The sequence below is a fragment of the Symphodus melops genome (assembly GCF_947650265.1).
Source record: "Symphodus melops genome assembly, chromosome: 7".
NCBI lineage: Eukaryota > Metazoa > Chordata > Actinopteri > Labriformes > Labridae > Symphodus > Symphodus melops.
In genome coordinates, this window is record NC_136697.1 from 22,553,699 (window position 1) to 22,569,575 (window position 15,877).

The following is a 15,877-nucleotide window of genomic DNA, read 5'->3' on the forward strand; positions in this document are numbered from 1 at the left end:
ACTTCAAAGCCATTTGATTGGACACTGCCTCCTGATAAATATCCCCTTAGACAGTAAGTGTTAAGTTGGTCAAATCTTGTACGTTTCTTCAATATGAGGGGCTAAAAAGCTTGCAGGGTGACGTTACCTTGGCGTGATGGAGGTCCACGCCGTACATGGACAGTTTCTTGGCATTTTCCAGGAAGTGCATCTCTGCTTCGGCTGGTGTCATCCCCCTGAGAGGACACACAGATCACATGAGGTCCACAACACAGCAGAGCGGAGCAGAGAGAGGCTCGACGCTCTCTGAACAATGGGAACAAGCAACTTTTGAGATGTCGGGTCCCATAAAAATAAAACATGGGATGATTCACAGTTTTACAGCATAAAAGCTTTTAACTCAGGGTTAACAGAGCTCCTTAAGTGCCTCGGTTTTTAGATGGATGGTCTTCAGAGAGACTCTAATCCTTGCACTGTCATTGCCTCTCTCTGTCCAGCAGACAACACTGGACTAAATCAAATCATTGTAATACATGGAGAATGAAAGGCTCAGACCGATGGCAGGCAGATAAAATCATTTATAGGAAAATACAAATCCGATGTCTGGGGACATGCTGTCTTTCAGGGCAGATTATTTTTCAGCCTGTTAACATTCACCCAGTATGACTGAGTGACTTAGGGCACACACAGACGGGCAACGTTTTGCCGCATCGCGCTTAAGGCTGCTCACAAAGCAAGCGGAGAAATGAAGCCAATGTGGAGACACACCCTACAGTTAAAAAAGCTGATTCTACAGTAGAGATGAACATGTTTACAGCCTGCCAAAACGATATTGTTCTGATTAGTTATTATCATCACATACACATTCTGTGCACGGGAGGACTTTTAGCTTTTTGCCTGGGACATTTTACAAGGATCATATTGTCTTTCTCGCAGGTACATTCTTTTCACTGAGAATGAAACTTACTGTTTGTTCCCCTCGTAACCATCGAACTAGAAGCTCTGAGCTGATCAAACGTGTGCTCGTCTAAATCACTGACTCGTCTTCCATCGGACAGTTTTGAAAAGTTGAGCTTGAAGCTGATCTCAGCATTAAAAGAGTTTAGTTCCTGATGCGGGGACGTACTTGTAGGTCTTGTGGAGTTCCATGACCTTCTCTTCAAGCTCTTTGGTCTGGTTTGGTGCGAAGCGCAGTTCGCTGATGTAGTCGCTGCCCAGCTCCTCGGGGTCGTAGTCTCCCAGTTCAGACTGCGCTGTGTAGGAGCCCAGCACTGTGTGGGTGGCGAAGGAGCAGGGCAGTCGACCTGAAACCACATCGTCTCTCAGCTGCAGACACAGGTAGTACCTAAGAGAGGACCAAGACAATCCTTTTGTTTACATTACTGAATAAAATGCTTTTAAATAGAAATTAAAATCTGCTATTTTTACACTGCCAACCCTTTAAGTTTGACACTGATGGATAACATTCCCTGCACTCATAAGAGGGACTGATAAAGACTGATGCTTTACATTTACTGAAGAAGATCACATTACACTCAATCTGGATTAGCTGCTTCCTCACCTTGTGATATCCTCGGAGAGCTGGGACGGGTCGGGAGGATAAAACTTCACATTGAAAGCAAAGTTCCAGGGACCAGCTGAGACACAGAGACAACATTCAATTATCTGAGCGCCCGTTTACATCTGCACACACCTTGTTCAGCTGTCAGCATGAAAGGATTGATTTTTTTTAATTCATTACTAAACCTACTCCTGATCTGCTTCTTCAGCTCCTTGGAGGGGTCGAGCCAATTCTGCAAAAAAACAAAAACAAGAAGCATTTAAGATCTCTGCTGAGTGAGCAGAATACTAAGAACCTAACACTCCTAAAAGTGGAGGGACGGATTATGGTTCAGTGTCACAGATACTTTTACAGACCAGGCTCCTCCAGCAGTCTGCTCTCAATGTAACTCATAAAAGGACTTGAGCTCGTAGAGCACTTTCCTACTCTGCAGGTCACACCGACACTTCGGATTGAATCCTCGACCTTCCGGTTCAGAAACGACCACTGAGCCCCATCCGGCCCATGTAGCATTCCTGTTTTAGCTAAAGCCATAGAAACAGATGAACGTTTCTTTTACCTTCTGGTTCTCTACATCTCTGTGTGTGATGCCAAAGTAATCTCTCTCCAGCAGATTGAGGTGCTCGCAGATTTTGTCCAGAAGCACTTGGCCTTTGGCTCGTTTCTGTGAGGGGAAAAAAAAAAAAAAAGAAAACGTACATTTTTAACAGAGGTGAGGAATTATTTCACATCATAACATCTTTTATAGTCGCCAGAGAGACATCACTGAAAGAGTATGATTACAACTGAACTGAGGATATGAAGCAGGAAAATGCTTTTTTTGTATTTGTGGATTTTCTTTAAGGTATTTTTTTTGGGTGGGTGAGGGGCATTTCTAATTCTTTTATTGGAAAGAAAGAAAAGGTCAGTCGACAGAGTCTGGTGGGGAGGGAGGGAGGGAGAGAGAGAGAGAGAGAGAGAGAGAGAGATAGAGAGAGAGAGAGGTTTGACATGTAGAAAAGGAGATTTCATGTAGAGATCAAAGATGGTGAAGTGGAGTAAAAACATTTTGAAAGTTTAAAATGTTCATTTAAAAAAAAAAAAAAAAAAAAAAAAAACTGGGCTGAATTCAAACAGTACTTTGATGATGTAGAACATTTCACTGTCTTCCTGTCCTGCAGGGTCTCACCCTCGAGCCCACTCACTCACTCACTCTCCACAGCTGTGAATTGATTCCTTCTATAAAAAGCAGTAGAGTATAAATACACCTTCACATTCCTGGGCTCAAGGTGAGCGTCAGCTACGTGAACACTTTAAACAAATTGACAGCATGTCTCTAGCTGAATGCCCGGTGTTGCTCCCACGGGGGTGTGTGTGTGTGTGTGTGTGTGTGTGAGTGAGTGTGTTGGTGGGGGGGGGAGGTTGGTCTTGTTACTCTCATTTGGCTGCTCACATGAGATATTTTAAGGGCCAAGTTGCCACACAGACGACAGCGACCCGGAGCCAGCTCCTCATGTCACCGCCGCCTCACAGCTTGTTTGAGCAGCAGAAGACATAAACACGCGGCTGCATCTGTTACACTCACATGTTATCTCCAAAACATGCAAATCTGCTGGCATGTACTCAACAGAGCTGCAAAGACTGATCAACGAATCCATTATTCAAAAGGAAAATACAAAGCTTCATGTTTAAGACTTTTCAATGACAGAGCAGAATCGAGAAAATGAATCAGCTCCAAGCATCTTAAACGTAATTCAGAATTGTTTGTCTTCGTCTACTGCTGCCGGCTCATCGTTCCAGCTAAAGTAAGGAATTAGAAGCTCAGGAAATGAAGACTTTGCTTTGTGATCATTTATATATATATATAAAAAAAAAAGAAGTCATAATAAATGATCAGTCTCTGTTGTGTTGGACAAGACGTCCTTTTGGCTGTAAATGTGACGAGCACACAAGCTCATGACTCCAGAAATCATTCAGTCCTTCATGTTCACATCCAGGTTGCTATTTAAAAGACATCCGGCTACTTGGACAAGACAGTAACAACATCTTTTCAGACTAATCTATGAATACTGAATAAATCTGCCGATGAATCAATAATGCAAATAATCATTAGTTACAGTATAAGGACTTCATATACACGGTGTATTCATACAGGCATCCAGCTACACCCTTCCATCTCTGTGAGTGCTCAGAACTCTGCAGTGACTGTGCGAGGTTTGTGCAGAGCCATAAAGCCTGCCGTGGAGAAAAGTTAATCCTTGCCGCACTCCTCCGAGGGATTTAGGAGAAGCATGTCACACTAGAGCCTCGTTTCTGTGACAGGAGCTTCTCAACACAACACGTAACCCAGGCTTCACTCGACACACACACACACACACACACACACACACACACACACACACACACACACACACACACACACACACACACACACACACACACACACACACACACACACACACACACACACACACACACACACACACACACACACACACACACACACACACACACACACACACACACACACACACACAGTAATAAGTTATAATACTGTTGCTGTTTGGCTTTAAAACAACGAGGTTAGGAGTACAACAGAGGCATTTCATTGGTCTGGCTTAAAGTTTGTTTCTCTGGCTGGTTAAAAAGAGTGAAAGCAGGAGGAAATCAAAGGAACACTGATCTCAAATTAGAGACTAAACGTCAACTTAAACTTGTGGAGACAAACAACAGGAGCAGCTGCAGCGGCTTCAGAGATCCACAGGAACTACAAGAAGAAGAAAAGAATCCTTTCAGAGCACGCCGCTCAATTTCATCTGATTCAATCTGAAGACCCCTCTCTCAATTATTCTCATTATTTGGGAACAAATGAAGAGATTTTTCATTGTGGTTTGCCGTCTTCAGATATTGCATAGAGCACAGTCCTTGACTTCAACACAGGATTGTGTCCAATCAGTGTACTGGGTCACTTTGCAAAGGGATAAAAACAAACAGCGAGGACATCCTCCCAACGGAGACGGTGAAAGCATATATCTAATAATTCCTAATGTTGTGGAGAGAATGATTCTCATGATTATCTGCAGATCAACACAGACATAACTGCCTGTATATCTACTGAGTTAAGTGTCATGCTTCTAATGAAAACACAGCATTTAGCACGTGTATTTTACTTTACAGTTGGATTTAAACTAAAGGGACATTTTATGAGTATTAACACCAATGCCAGAGATGTGGAATTCTTTCCCCTCCACAGAAAGACAACAGCCTCTGAAGTGAAGCTCGGGAGCGTCAGCCGCTCTGTGCCACAGAGAACGATAAGAAACGATTAGAACAAACTCTTTTCCCATGGGAGGAAACGGAGTAGAGCTGCAAAACTACAAGGTCAGGGGGATAAAAAAAAAGTCAAATCTTGACATTCTGGACCCGTTTCAAATAGGATTGAGGGAGGAGGGAGGGAGGAGAATTATCTGAAGGATTCTCTGAGCTCACAACGCATCACTGTGTCCAACAGCCTGAGCGCAGCTAGCTTATGTCTGCTGTATTTCACCTTAAGCTTCTCGAGCACTTTCATACCACTGATTTATTTAAGTTTCAAGAAAGCACTTCAGCTGGTTCTGATTCTGTTCATCAGACGTGACGGCAACAAGCAAGAAACAGGGACGTTAGCTTTTTAAAGGTTTACCTTTTTTGGGGCTATCACGATCTTACAAAGTCTTAAAAAATCAATCTGTGTTGTTTTTCTAAACCTTGATATAAAAGGAGGCTTTCAGATCTCCAAGGCCGGTCATTATTGCTGTCCATTCAGGTTCGAATCCTGAATTATTAGGGACATGATGAGCCTGCTGAAATAGAAGAACAGACACAGGACTACATGTGTGTAAGACGCTCACGGCAGAGAGTGTTTGCTTGTAGCAAACCTGACGTGTTTGAAGGAAGCTCACTCTATCTGCTCCTCCACTCACACATCATCTAATGCACACTAATCCCAGGTCAGATTTACACACTTCTCCTCTGATAAGGGTGTGAGGGGGTCAGACAGCAGGTGGGGTTGAACAGGGGGATTACAGCATCGCAAACAGATGGGACAATGTGATTGAATACTCTTCTCCATAAACTTGTACAGACTGGGAGTGTGTAACGTTCACTTACAGTTGGAATGAGTCAAGCTAATCAAAGGAGGATTAAACCTCCTGAGATGCATCATCATTCTTTAAAAAGGGGCTCGCATAGATGACATCCACTTCAGGGCAACTTTCTACTGTCTGCAGGATACATAATCAATATTTCCTTTGAGGGTTCTTTCAGCTTCTGAACACTGAAAGAATAAGAGCCCCTCAAAAGCAAACTACTCATTTTATGTTCATAAAGATCAGATTTCTTTCTAAAGGATTAGCCTTGTATTTCATATTGTTAACAGAATAATATCTAAAAAAAAAAAACAACACTCCTGATATTTCAAGTTCTTGTTCACACATGTCCCTCACAGCGTGCCCTGTCTGATGGGAAGTCTGCACGTGTGCGTGTGCATGGGCTCACTGACCTCACAGGAGTTTTACCAAGAGGGCTGCCTGACAAATCTGGCTGTTTGGGCTCACCATGAATACTTCAGGAGGGGCTCAGGAGTTCGTTTGAGTAAACAGAGAATAAATGAGTTATATCAGTACATGAGAACAAGTGCGTCTCACTGAGCTCTTGACTCTGACTAACAGTTCTTTTTAAAAAACACATTGTGCATGTGTCTTGAGGTAAAAGAAGTCAATACTGCCCCTCATTTCAAAATCATTGTTCTCAAGAATCCGCCCTTGGCCACAGTGGGAGTAATTACACCAACACACAGAGAGACTCAATGACACTGATTCTCTCCAACAAATGCTCCCATTTCACGCTCACCTCCCCACCTCCACAGACCTCGTCAGCTAATCCCGTCCAACCCCCCCCCGCCTCCAAACCCCCGGGGTGGAGGAATCTGCTCAGGGAAGATTTGAGGAGGCAGGTCTCAAAGTCGCTGTTCAGCCTTCACACATTCTTAAGAATACATGCAAGTCTTCATACATGGACAAAAAGGCAAAAACAACACGCTGTTGTTAAGAGGAGAATATGTGGAGTGAAAAGTCAAATGAGTTCACTCTTTGGATTTATTCCTGCATCTTTAATGATCGGGGAAAAAGAAAGCAGCCGTTATGATGGAGAGCTCAGACACTCACATTTTCCTGGATGGATGTTTGCTGGGACTTGCAGCGACACACTGAAAGGGCTCATTTACTGAACACTGGAAACTTTAAAATACAGATAATTCAAGTGATTGTTCCTTTAAAAGCTAAGATATGGGACAAACCCTCCAAACGCAGAACAAGACAAAATAAAATCCCTCTTTCACTTCGTCGTCCAGCCCAGAAAATAATGAACCCATCGAACCCTTTACCCTCCTCTCTCCTTCCCGCTCATTATTACTAACAACCAACCCGCGCTCCACTTCTCTTCTCTGCACAAAAACATCCCATTTTCATTTTCAATTTCTCCACACGATGATAACAGCCACGCTGCTGGGGGGGGGGGAAGCGTCACGCCCTCCTCTGTGCGCTCTCTGCTGCATGCTGGAGGAGCTTTGATGTACCGACGTAACACTTAAGGAGCGTGATTTGATGAATTTGTCTTCTCTCAACACTTTGTTGGAGAAGCTTCGAGGGAGGACTAAACGTACAAAGGCAATTTCACACAAAGAAAATGGAAATGTGCGGTGAGATCCGTGAAATCCCTACTTCGAAGAAACGCGGTGAAAATAGCACAGCTTATGTTTGGTTTAATACAACAGGCAGAATATCAAAAAGAAAGGACCAAAAAAAGAGGAAGGCGGCAGCCTCCAGGTGATAGGTTTGTGGTTCATCGTTTTATGTGACACACTTTTGTCCATATTCAATGGTTCAAAAGATTTATTTTGAGGTCTTTTTGTGACTTTATTTTAAAGATACCACCACAGGGGATAGAGTCAGACGGACTGCAGCCTCAGTTCATGGGCCGCACGCACTAACCACCCAAATTAATCTGAAGTTTTACAAACATTTCTGACCATGTCTCTTTTTGAAAAGTTAAAGAATACTTAGGTAGAATGATCACTTCCATGGTCTCCTCAGTTCACTCTTTGGAAGCCCTTTTTTTCTTTTTTTTTTCTTTTTACATATAGCCATGTATTTATTTCTATTAACTACTCATCTCCATGTCTGCATGGAGCTACTGTAGAGTAGTTCGAGACTGATGGAAACATCAATCCTATGCATCATTACTGCAAAAGACCAAATGATCCTTCAGAAAGCTGTTTAATTCAAACTACTTTCCAAAGCGGTTTTATACCAATTATTTCTGATTGAAAACGTTCCCTCTGCTCAGTGATGTGGTCGGGATCTATGTGGGAACCAACTCCTTCAGATTAATGTCGGGTTAAATGGCCAGTCATTGGAGCAAAATGATCACACATTTAGGACTCATCTTTGTCATCAATCTTGAAATACCACAAGAAGCCCATTTTTATTTTATTTTTTTTTAAAGGCCCCACACGACATCGACATCAAAAGAGGAAGCGTTTCATTAACACAGAATCTCTGCAGCCTCTCACCTCCACGTTGAGCGTGTAGTCGGAGCCGTCCAGCAGGGTGACTTTACACTGCATGATCTTCACTTTCTTCACTCCTCTCAAAGGAGACCTGGACAGACGACTCGTGGACGACCTGTGGGACAGCTGGTCCTCCTCCTGCTGCTCCTACCAAAAGAAAAGACAAGTCACATGAGTAAATCGACTAACTGCTGTCTCATTATGATGAAAGAGCTGTCATTTCTCTCTCCTTTCCACAAGTGGGACATCTCTGCATTTATCTTGCTATGTAATTAAAAAACAAAAAACAAAACAACATTCTGCTCAATATTGGAAACCTTGCAGGTTCAAAGGGTTCACGAGACAGAAACAAAATACCTTCTGCTCACGATTTCCCCGCCCAACTGCGTCCGCCTGGCCTCTATGTCAGTTTCTTAATGTGGTCGTTTTTGACAAAACCGCTAGTTCTGCCACATGACAAAACCCGAAGCTAAAAATAGGGTCTGGGACTCTGAGTGAATGTAATCGGGTCCCACTGAGAAGAGCTGGAGGTGTGCTGCCATTTTGTCTTAAAACAGAGAAAATCCAATTTTCCACTTGGCTGAAAACAAAGCTGTTCCTAACTGACTTCATGCTGAAAAAGAGGCTTTTGGCTTCGGGACAGTTCTCCTTCTTACTCACCAAAGTGGATTTTCCAGTTTTTTTAATTTGTAATTGTATAAAGCAGACCCGTCTGCTAAGTGGACACATTGAGATTATTCTATTAACATCACAGGAAAAATACTTTCCCGTTGAGAGAACGACCATGAACATGGTGGTTAAATGTTCACTTGATGGGCTCAGAACTTTAAGCATATAAAATCGATGGATTTCAAACATTTAGGGATGAACTTGTAAACAGGACAGATGTGTTCAGCCACAGCAGTCAAAGCTGTAACTTCAGGCCACTTCATTCATACAGTATTTTGATCCTGCAGCAGCAGAAACACCTCTCAGCCTTAGTGTGCCGTGTGTGTGTGTGTGTGTGTGTGTGTGTGTGTGTGTGTGTGTGTGTGTGTGTGTGTGGTGTGTGTGTGTGTGTGTGTGTGTGTGTGCGCGCGCCACAGAAAAGACAGACAGCATTGTGTCAGAGTGCTGGGAGTTTTCTCAGCCTTGTTCCTGCCGATTCACACAGAGCCTTCAATGGCAGAGCATCAGCCATCACCTTCCCTCTGCTTCCTGGAGGTCGGCTCTCAGGGACACGCTTATGGATTAGGAATGTGTGCGATTAGTGGAATAAAGGATGAAGTGCCGTCAGAATTACGAGTCTGTTGACTTAAAATGTCATATTTATGTCAAGTGGAAGCCCAGCATGTGCGTTCTGGCTCATGACTAATACAGCAGCATTTTCTATGGCCGTCTATTTTGTTATGAAATAATATGATGAACTGTTTAACAGGCTACATGCGATGAGGTTTCAGACAGCGTTAAGCTGTTAATGATTCAATCAAAAAATTCAAACGTATAATGTCAGTTTTCTCGATCTGTGAGTCAAGGAGAAGTGAGAGCGGTCAAACAGAAAGAGGTTTGTATAGATAATGCTTTCCAGAAATGTCTGATTGAGTTTGAGATTGAGTTTAATCCAGAAAATAAAAACAGCACGAACATGCAAAAGATCATCTAAAGACAATATTCTCCTCAGGTAAAAAGTGGCCATTTGAGTATCTTTCCCTGATGTTCACTATCTTCAATCACCACCAGTGTGTGCGTCATCTTTCGAAAATAACATTAAAAGATCTTATTCTTATTGAGATTTATTGTGACATTGGTGAGGACATAATGCATCCATCCATCAGCTCTCTCTCTCTCATTACGGGCCGCTCTGATGCAAACTCATGCTCTATTTCTCCTCTTCATGAAACGCGTCATTTTTCCACAGCATGATAAAAGCCACACCGCTGGGTCAGTGAGGTTGTGAGCATCAGCATGCTCAAACTGCAGTTTCATGCTCGGTCACGTGGCAGATCATGAGAGGGCAAAAAAACCAAACAGATTTATTCTGCATGTCTGGAGCTGGCTGTCCAGACACTGGCCTGTTGCCTTTAATGGTTTCCAATGGAAAACACTGACACTTTAAGACCTAACCCAGGGTGGAGCTGACTAATGACCTTTTTCATCTTATAATTCTTTTACTACGATACACAGTGTAAGTTATTTGTTGTGATTAAACAGTTTCGTGGCTTGCACCAATTTCTTCTTGTGAACTCATATAAGGGACTGAGAAGTGTCTGCGTGTACAGCCAGTCACACCGTTCTTCCTCGAACAAGACATCTAGGGCCAGACTGTGCTTCAGTCTGAGGAAGTCTCCAGCTGCAGTTGGGATGTGCTGGAAATCCAATCTGTACGTCGATTAGAAGGCGAGCCCCGAAGGTCGGTGGGGCCGAAGTCTGCAGAGAAGCACTTAGTGTTCAGATAACATTTGGACCGTCTCAGATAGAAAAGGAGCTGCGGGCTACACTCCTCTGCCTTACAGAGACGGAGTTCAAAGAGACACTGGACTGAAGGTCTTCTGCTCTTTAAAAACACAGTAAGACTTCTACACACCTTTTGTTCTGGAGATGATAAGACCATAAGAAGCACGGTTTGCAAGCCACAGCTCTCAGACAGCGCTGCACTCCAGCAGCATTAGAGGTGGACAAACGGCAAACAATCAGTTCTGAAGTTGTAATCTGTGTTCCTTTAACCACTCTACACCAGGGACGCACACCGCCGCACCATGAGGTTTCCTTCAGTAGCTCGGTTTACTCAGTCTTCCCACAGCTGTGTAAAGTTATGTTAATTAGTGTGATCGGCTGACGTAATGCACGCGAGGAAAACACACAAACTTTGTTCAGGGTTTCCAAATCTGTGTTTTACCACAATTCCAACATAAAAGCCCGGACTGATTAATGGATTGCATTTGAAGTGGGGCCGTAACCACCACATTGAGAGCACTGAGGTCATGTCGTCAGTATTTTTCTCTGTTCATTTCCATTTTCTTCCACACAAAGGCACAATTCATTCGCCAGTGGGATGAATGGCGTTTCATGTTTTTCTCGTTTCCAAGCCTTATCGAAGGAGATAGGTGGCGTAACCTCAAGTGAAGGACTAAAGTGTCGTCAAGTAGAGCAAGGTCAAATCATTTAGACGTATCTGAGAAGTTGAGGGATCTGAACTGGATTGAAGCTCTCGGTGACAGCTGGGCTGGATCCTCTCGTATGTTCAGAGAAAAAAAACGATGGCTGACTGTGGTGGGTGTGAAGAGGCTGACCTGTTCTTTCCTGGCCGGGGTGCTGTGTCCGGCAGCGGCAGGAAGCTGTTCCGTCTGGCTCTTAGGCGAGGTCGGTTCGGCTGCCTTCGCTTTCCCCTTCTCCGTCTCCTTGTTCTGCCTGGCCTCCGAGTCGGCGCCTGTTTCAGTCGTCATGGTAAATCACGCTGGAGTGGGAGGAAACAAAAAAAGGAAAAGTAGATGAGTCAGCTGACTTTGTTATGAATTGATCTAGTGTCGCTTTCAGCTCTGTGTAATGATAAGCGCCTCTCTAATGTGAATGCAGGGATGTGGATATTGTTTGACTGCAGGGATAAAAAAAAAAAAAAAAAGGGGGGGGGGGATAAATGCTAAGTGGCTTTCGTGCACTCAAGTTCTGTTCTTAATAATCCCACAAGTGTCAGCAGCTGATGAAGGAAAGTGCTGAGACTGTTGGTGCCCTGACAGTCGTCATTTCTACAATAAATCCAACATTTTTATCTTCTCACATAAACAAGTTCCAAACCTTCTTTCCTGGTGTGTATGAACGATCAGCCTGAGACAGACTCCAGTTTCGTTTGTACTGAGAGAGAAATGAGTGAGTCTAATACCCGAAGATGTTATCTTTATAAACGTTTTTAATATGGGTCTATGTTTTTAAGTGAGCATGAGAAGACAGGCATTTAGCTCCCATGTATGCTGAACATATCAAAATGACAACACAATGAATGTGGAATAAAACATTCATGCTTCATTCAGATACTTGTTATTGCCCTGTGAAACCATTTTTTAATCCTGATCACCTTTGTTTTATTTCAGACTTTACTCTGTCACTAGAAAGCGTGAGGCAACCTGAGGTGGGTGAGTTCATTGTTCTTTATCAATGCGGTTACAAGTCTTTGTTACAAACTTGTCCTTTGCTTTCTCTTCGACGTGACTATCTGTCATCTGCACTTTGCTCATGCTGGGAAAAAGTCGACGATGTTTGATTTGTGTAAAAATGGCAAACTCTACAACATTTTAGGTGTTCAGGTTGATTCCATTATAAATATCAAATCCTTCAATTCTGTTTATGTTTGTTTTTCTTCTTCTTGGAAATCAAAGATCCATCCCTAACAACAGAGTATTCAGTGTCAAAAAGCAAAATAGAGATGCCAATTATTGTGATTTTTGTATGAAAACACTACATAGGGTAAAAATATACAAGAATAATACAGTTTCCCTGTGTATTGCACAACCTTCCTCATGGCCTCACTGTCTCTCTGCAGAGTTTTTACACACAACTATCCAAAGCATCTGAACTGCGCGGGTTCACTTCTTTCATAGCATGACCTTCTCCCTCTGTGAATAGCAGCATACCAGCAACAGCAGATGCAATCCCAAGGGCCTGAAAGTGTGTAATGAAAGGAAATGTCCAATGGCCAGTGTGGCAAAAAAGGAGACGACAGATAGGACGGATCACACCGGGGGCCGCCTGTTCTTACAGGACCCACAGGCCCTGACGAGTGTGCAGGACCAACAACACAACCTCTGCTGCTCAGAGGCTGGGGGGGTTGTACTATGGATGCCTGTCATTCTCCGTTTAGCCCGCGTCCCCCTGAGCTCTATTTATAGGTCTGTGTTTACTCGGTGGAGGGAGGATTCAGGGGAGGATCTCTGACTTCGGTCTTGGCTGGGGACAGCCGAATGAGGACCAACAAAAGGCACATTGGGCCAAGGTTATCCCCGAAACTTCTGACATTTTGAATGAAAAACAGCACGAGCCACGGTGGAAAACCACAGCTCAAAAAAATAACCAGTGAAAAGCAAAAAAATAACATTATTTTGAAAGCCACACAGGAGTCAAGATGTTTTTTTGTAATTTGAAATCAGAAACTTTTTCTCCACTAAACTTGGAAGTGGCAGGCACAAAGCTGGATTAGTAACAGCTGGAGTCAGAGTCCTTATCATGCTTCTGTGTTGCTTTGTTTGCCTTCAAACTGTCACTGCAAAATACTTGATGCTGAGCTGAAACGAATTTGTCATTGTCTCCAATTACACTCCATGCTGGTTATGACAAGCCGTATGTCTTGTTTAGATTTGTTTTGGTTTTTCATTTTCTTTGGTATTTCAAAAATCTACCTCGATGCGCCGTCTTCTTCTCGTGTTTGAGGGGATCAGACCGACTTAGAGCGGCAGTGAATCTGGATTTGGAGAAGAGTCAAAACGCTTGGGAGTCTCGTGTTATTTCTGCATTTGCTTTTGCAGCAGTCTGGATCATCAGGGGTCAGTGAACGCGACATTGCTGATCAAACGCTTTCTAAGCTTCAACATCAGGTGCTTCTGTATAAACAAGTTGTTCACGTCACGTAACTGTAGATTACCAGCCTGAACCGCAGAAATGTGAACAATGAAAGAAGTTCAGAATTCAACACGTCAATTCTTTAAAGAACATCTCTTCTGACTACTTCTAAAAAAAAATAAATAAATAAAAAAACAAGAAAGAAAGTTCAAGTAGAACGCCGTGAAAAACTCTCGTGTTACGTGTTGAGGAGCGGCGCACTGATCTGCTGACAGGTGATTGGCCGCCCAGTCAACCTTTGCTCGTCTTAACCCCCTGCTACCAAACAGGAACTACGGTCAGAGGGGAGGAAAGGAGGAAAGGAACATCTTAGCACCATAGAAATGGAGGAAGAATACGTTCAGTCAGTGGTGACAGGCACTCTTCACAGGGCTACACAACAGGCCACACAGTAGCCTTGTGTGTGTGGCCTTTAGCATGGACTGGCACATACATTATGCATTCACAAAGCTGAATTCACAACTCATCTAGAGGCCTGGCTTTAACGCTCGTGTACAGGAGGGGCTGATGACTGCACCAATAGATACTATCACTTTGAGTTACAGCTGAACATAAAGGAAAACTTTCAATTCTCTTTGACTATAAAAAAACAAACAATTATGCCTTATTGTGGATGTTGCACAGCATTCATGAGCGAACGTGAAAACATTAAGGGGTGGGTTTAATAGCATTTCAGACAACTCACCCTAATGCGAGTCCTTCTGAATGCATTATTAGAAGAGATAAATGTGGACCTTACGAGAAGAGATTAAAGGTTTGACATGAATAGTGAGCTCCACACAACACAGATAACTCAGTGGCTGTGCATGAAAAGTCAAAGCCATGATGAATAAAAGGGAGAAAGGAAAAAAAAAAAACAATTACAAAAAACAAAGAGACCTCCTCTGAAGTCTATGCCGAACACAGATCAGGAAGTTTTGAAGATGACTTCAAATGCATCTTCAAGAGGAGCGCATTAAAACGGTTTCACTCGGCTACACTCTGAAAGGAAGCACAAATCATTTCCACTTGTGCTTCGATGGTAAAATCTGTTATTCTCTGAGATGCGTCTTCTTCAAGGGAAGCAGCAGAAATCATCCATCCATTTGTCGGCCTCGAGACACCTTGCTCCAAAGAGTAATTACGTCATAAATACTTGTATGTTATTACTTTTTTTCCTCGACGTCTGTCAAACTAACGTGCAGCACGTCAAACAATCTGCCGAGGACCAAACACACATCCAGCGTACGGGCGAGCAGAGGATTTTCATGTCCTTAGTAAGAGACAAGCTGAGGCTTATCAGTACTGTATGCATCTACATTACATAAGTGATCACTGACACTAAATGCTGTGTGCTGCTCTGTGCAAGCAAACCTCCATTTAAAGGTCCATTTGTGTTGGTAATGCACACTGTTGGAAAGTGGCCTCTGCACATGGACTCACACACACACACACACACAGGGCACAGATGGCGGCCCCTCATCCTCTCCTGAGTGCCATTAGCCAGAGAACACCACAGCTGGGCCCATCCCTGCAACCCTTGCCCCCCCCCCCCCCCCCCCCCCCCCCCGGGAGGATTCTGGAGGTTACATTTAAGGGAATAGCTGGAGTATTTTGACACGTCAGGGCCCATCCCGAGCTGGGCTGCCGTACATGTTTGATGCCACCCCTCTTCATAGCTGCAGGGCTGACAGCTGTCACACACAAATGTAACAACTGTAACAGGATAGCATGTAGCCAGTCCGGCCACTAAACTGAGACAACTCTGCTGCGAGGTCACTGATCCCTGAAGTGCTTTCATCTGTCCTGACACGCAAACATCACACCGAATTACTGACCAGTTTAAATCATGAATGAGGCAGAATGTCACCATTGGTTCCCCTTTTTTTTTTTAAATCATTTTTACATCAGATTTGAGGAGCTTGATGAATTCCCTTTACTGCCAGGACATGTCAGAGATGCAACATTAGATTTAGCTCAGCATGCAAAATGTGGAACTATTAATGGCAACCACTGGTGTTATGTCGTACTGTTACAATAACAGAGGTCAGAAGGTAATCTGTCTCCCAAAGGCAGCAGTGATTTCACAGTCCCAGCTCTTCCAATGCAAACATTTGTTGCTACTTCTTTCCTACACTGTGATACATATCACCAGACTGTGTTTTGTTTTAGGATAGTGGATAGAT

At 43.4% G+C, this 15,877-nt stretch overlaps 1 protein-coding gene across 9 annotated transcripts in view; it reads right to left on the minus strand.

Annotated features, from left to right (window-relative positions):
* Positions 1–15,877, minus strand: part of epb41l3b (erythrocyte membrane protein band 4.1-like 3b) — a 48,343-nt gene that overhangs the window by 18,371 nt on the left and 14,095 nt on the right. For 8 of the 9 annotated variants that reach the window (XM_079349085.1, XM_079349086.1, XM_079349084.1 and 5 more), the window contains exons 2-8: positions 11,396–11,559; positions 8,130–8,273; positions 2,100–2,204; positions 1,730–1,772; positions 1,541–1,616; positions 1,106–1,324; positions 128–215 (exon numbers count right to left, since the gene is read on the minus strand). In XM_079349085.1, the coding sequence (XP_079205211.1) occupies positions 128–215; positions 1,106–1,324; positions 1,541–1,616; positions 1,730–1,772; positions 2,100–2,204; positions 8,130–8,273; positions 11,396–11,548 (828 nt within the window). In that variant the 5' untranslated portion in view covers positions 11,549–11,559. The remainder of the gene's footprint in view (positions 1–127; positions 216–1,105; positions 1,325–1,540; positions 1,617–1,729; positions 1,773–2,099; positions 2,205–8,129; positions 8,274–11,395; positions 11,560–15,877) is intronic. The other variant, XM_079349087.1, reaches the window with a different exon arrangement.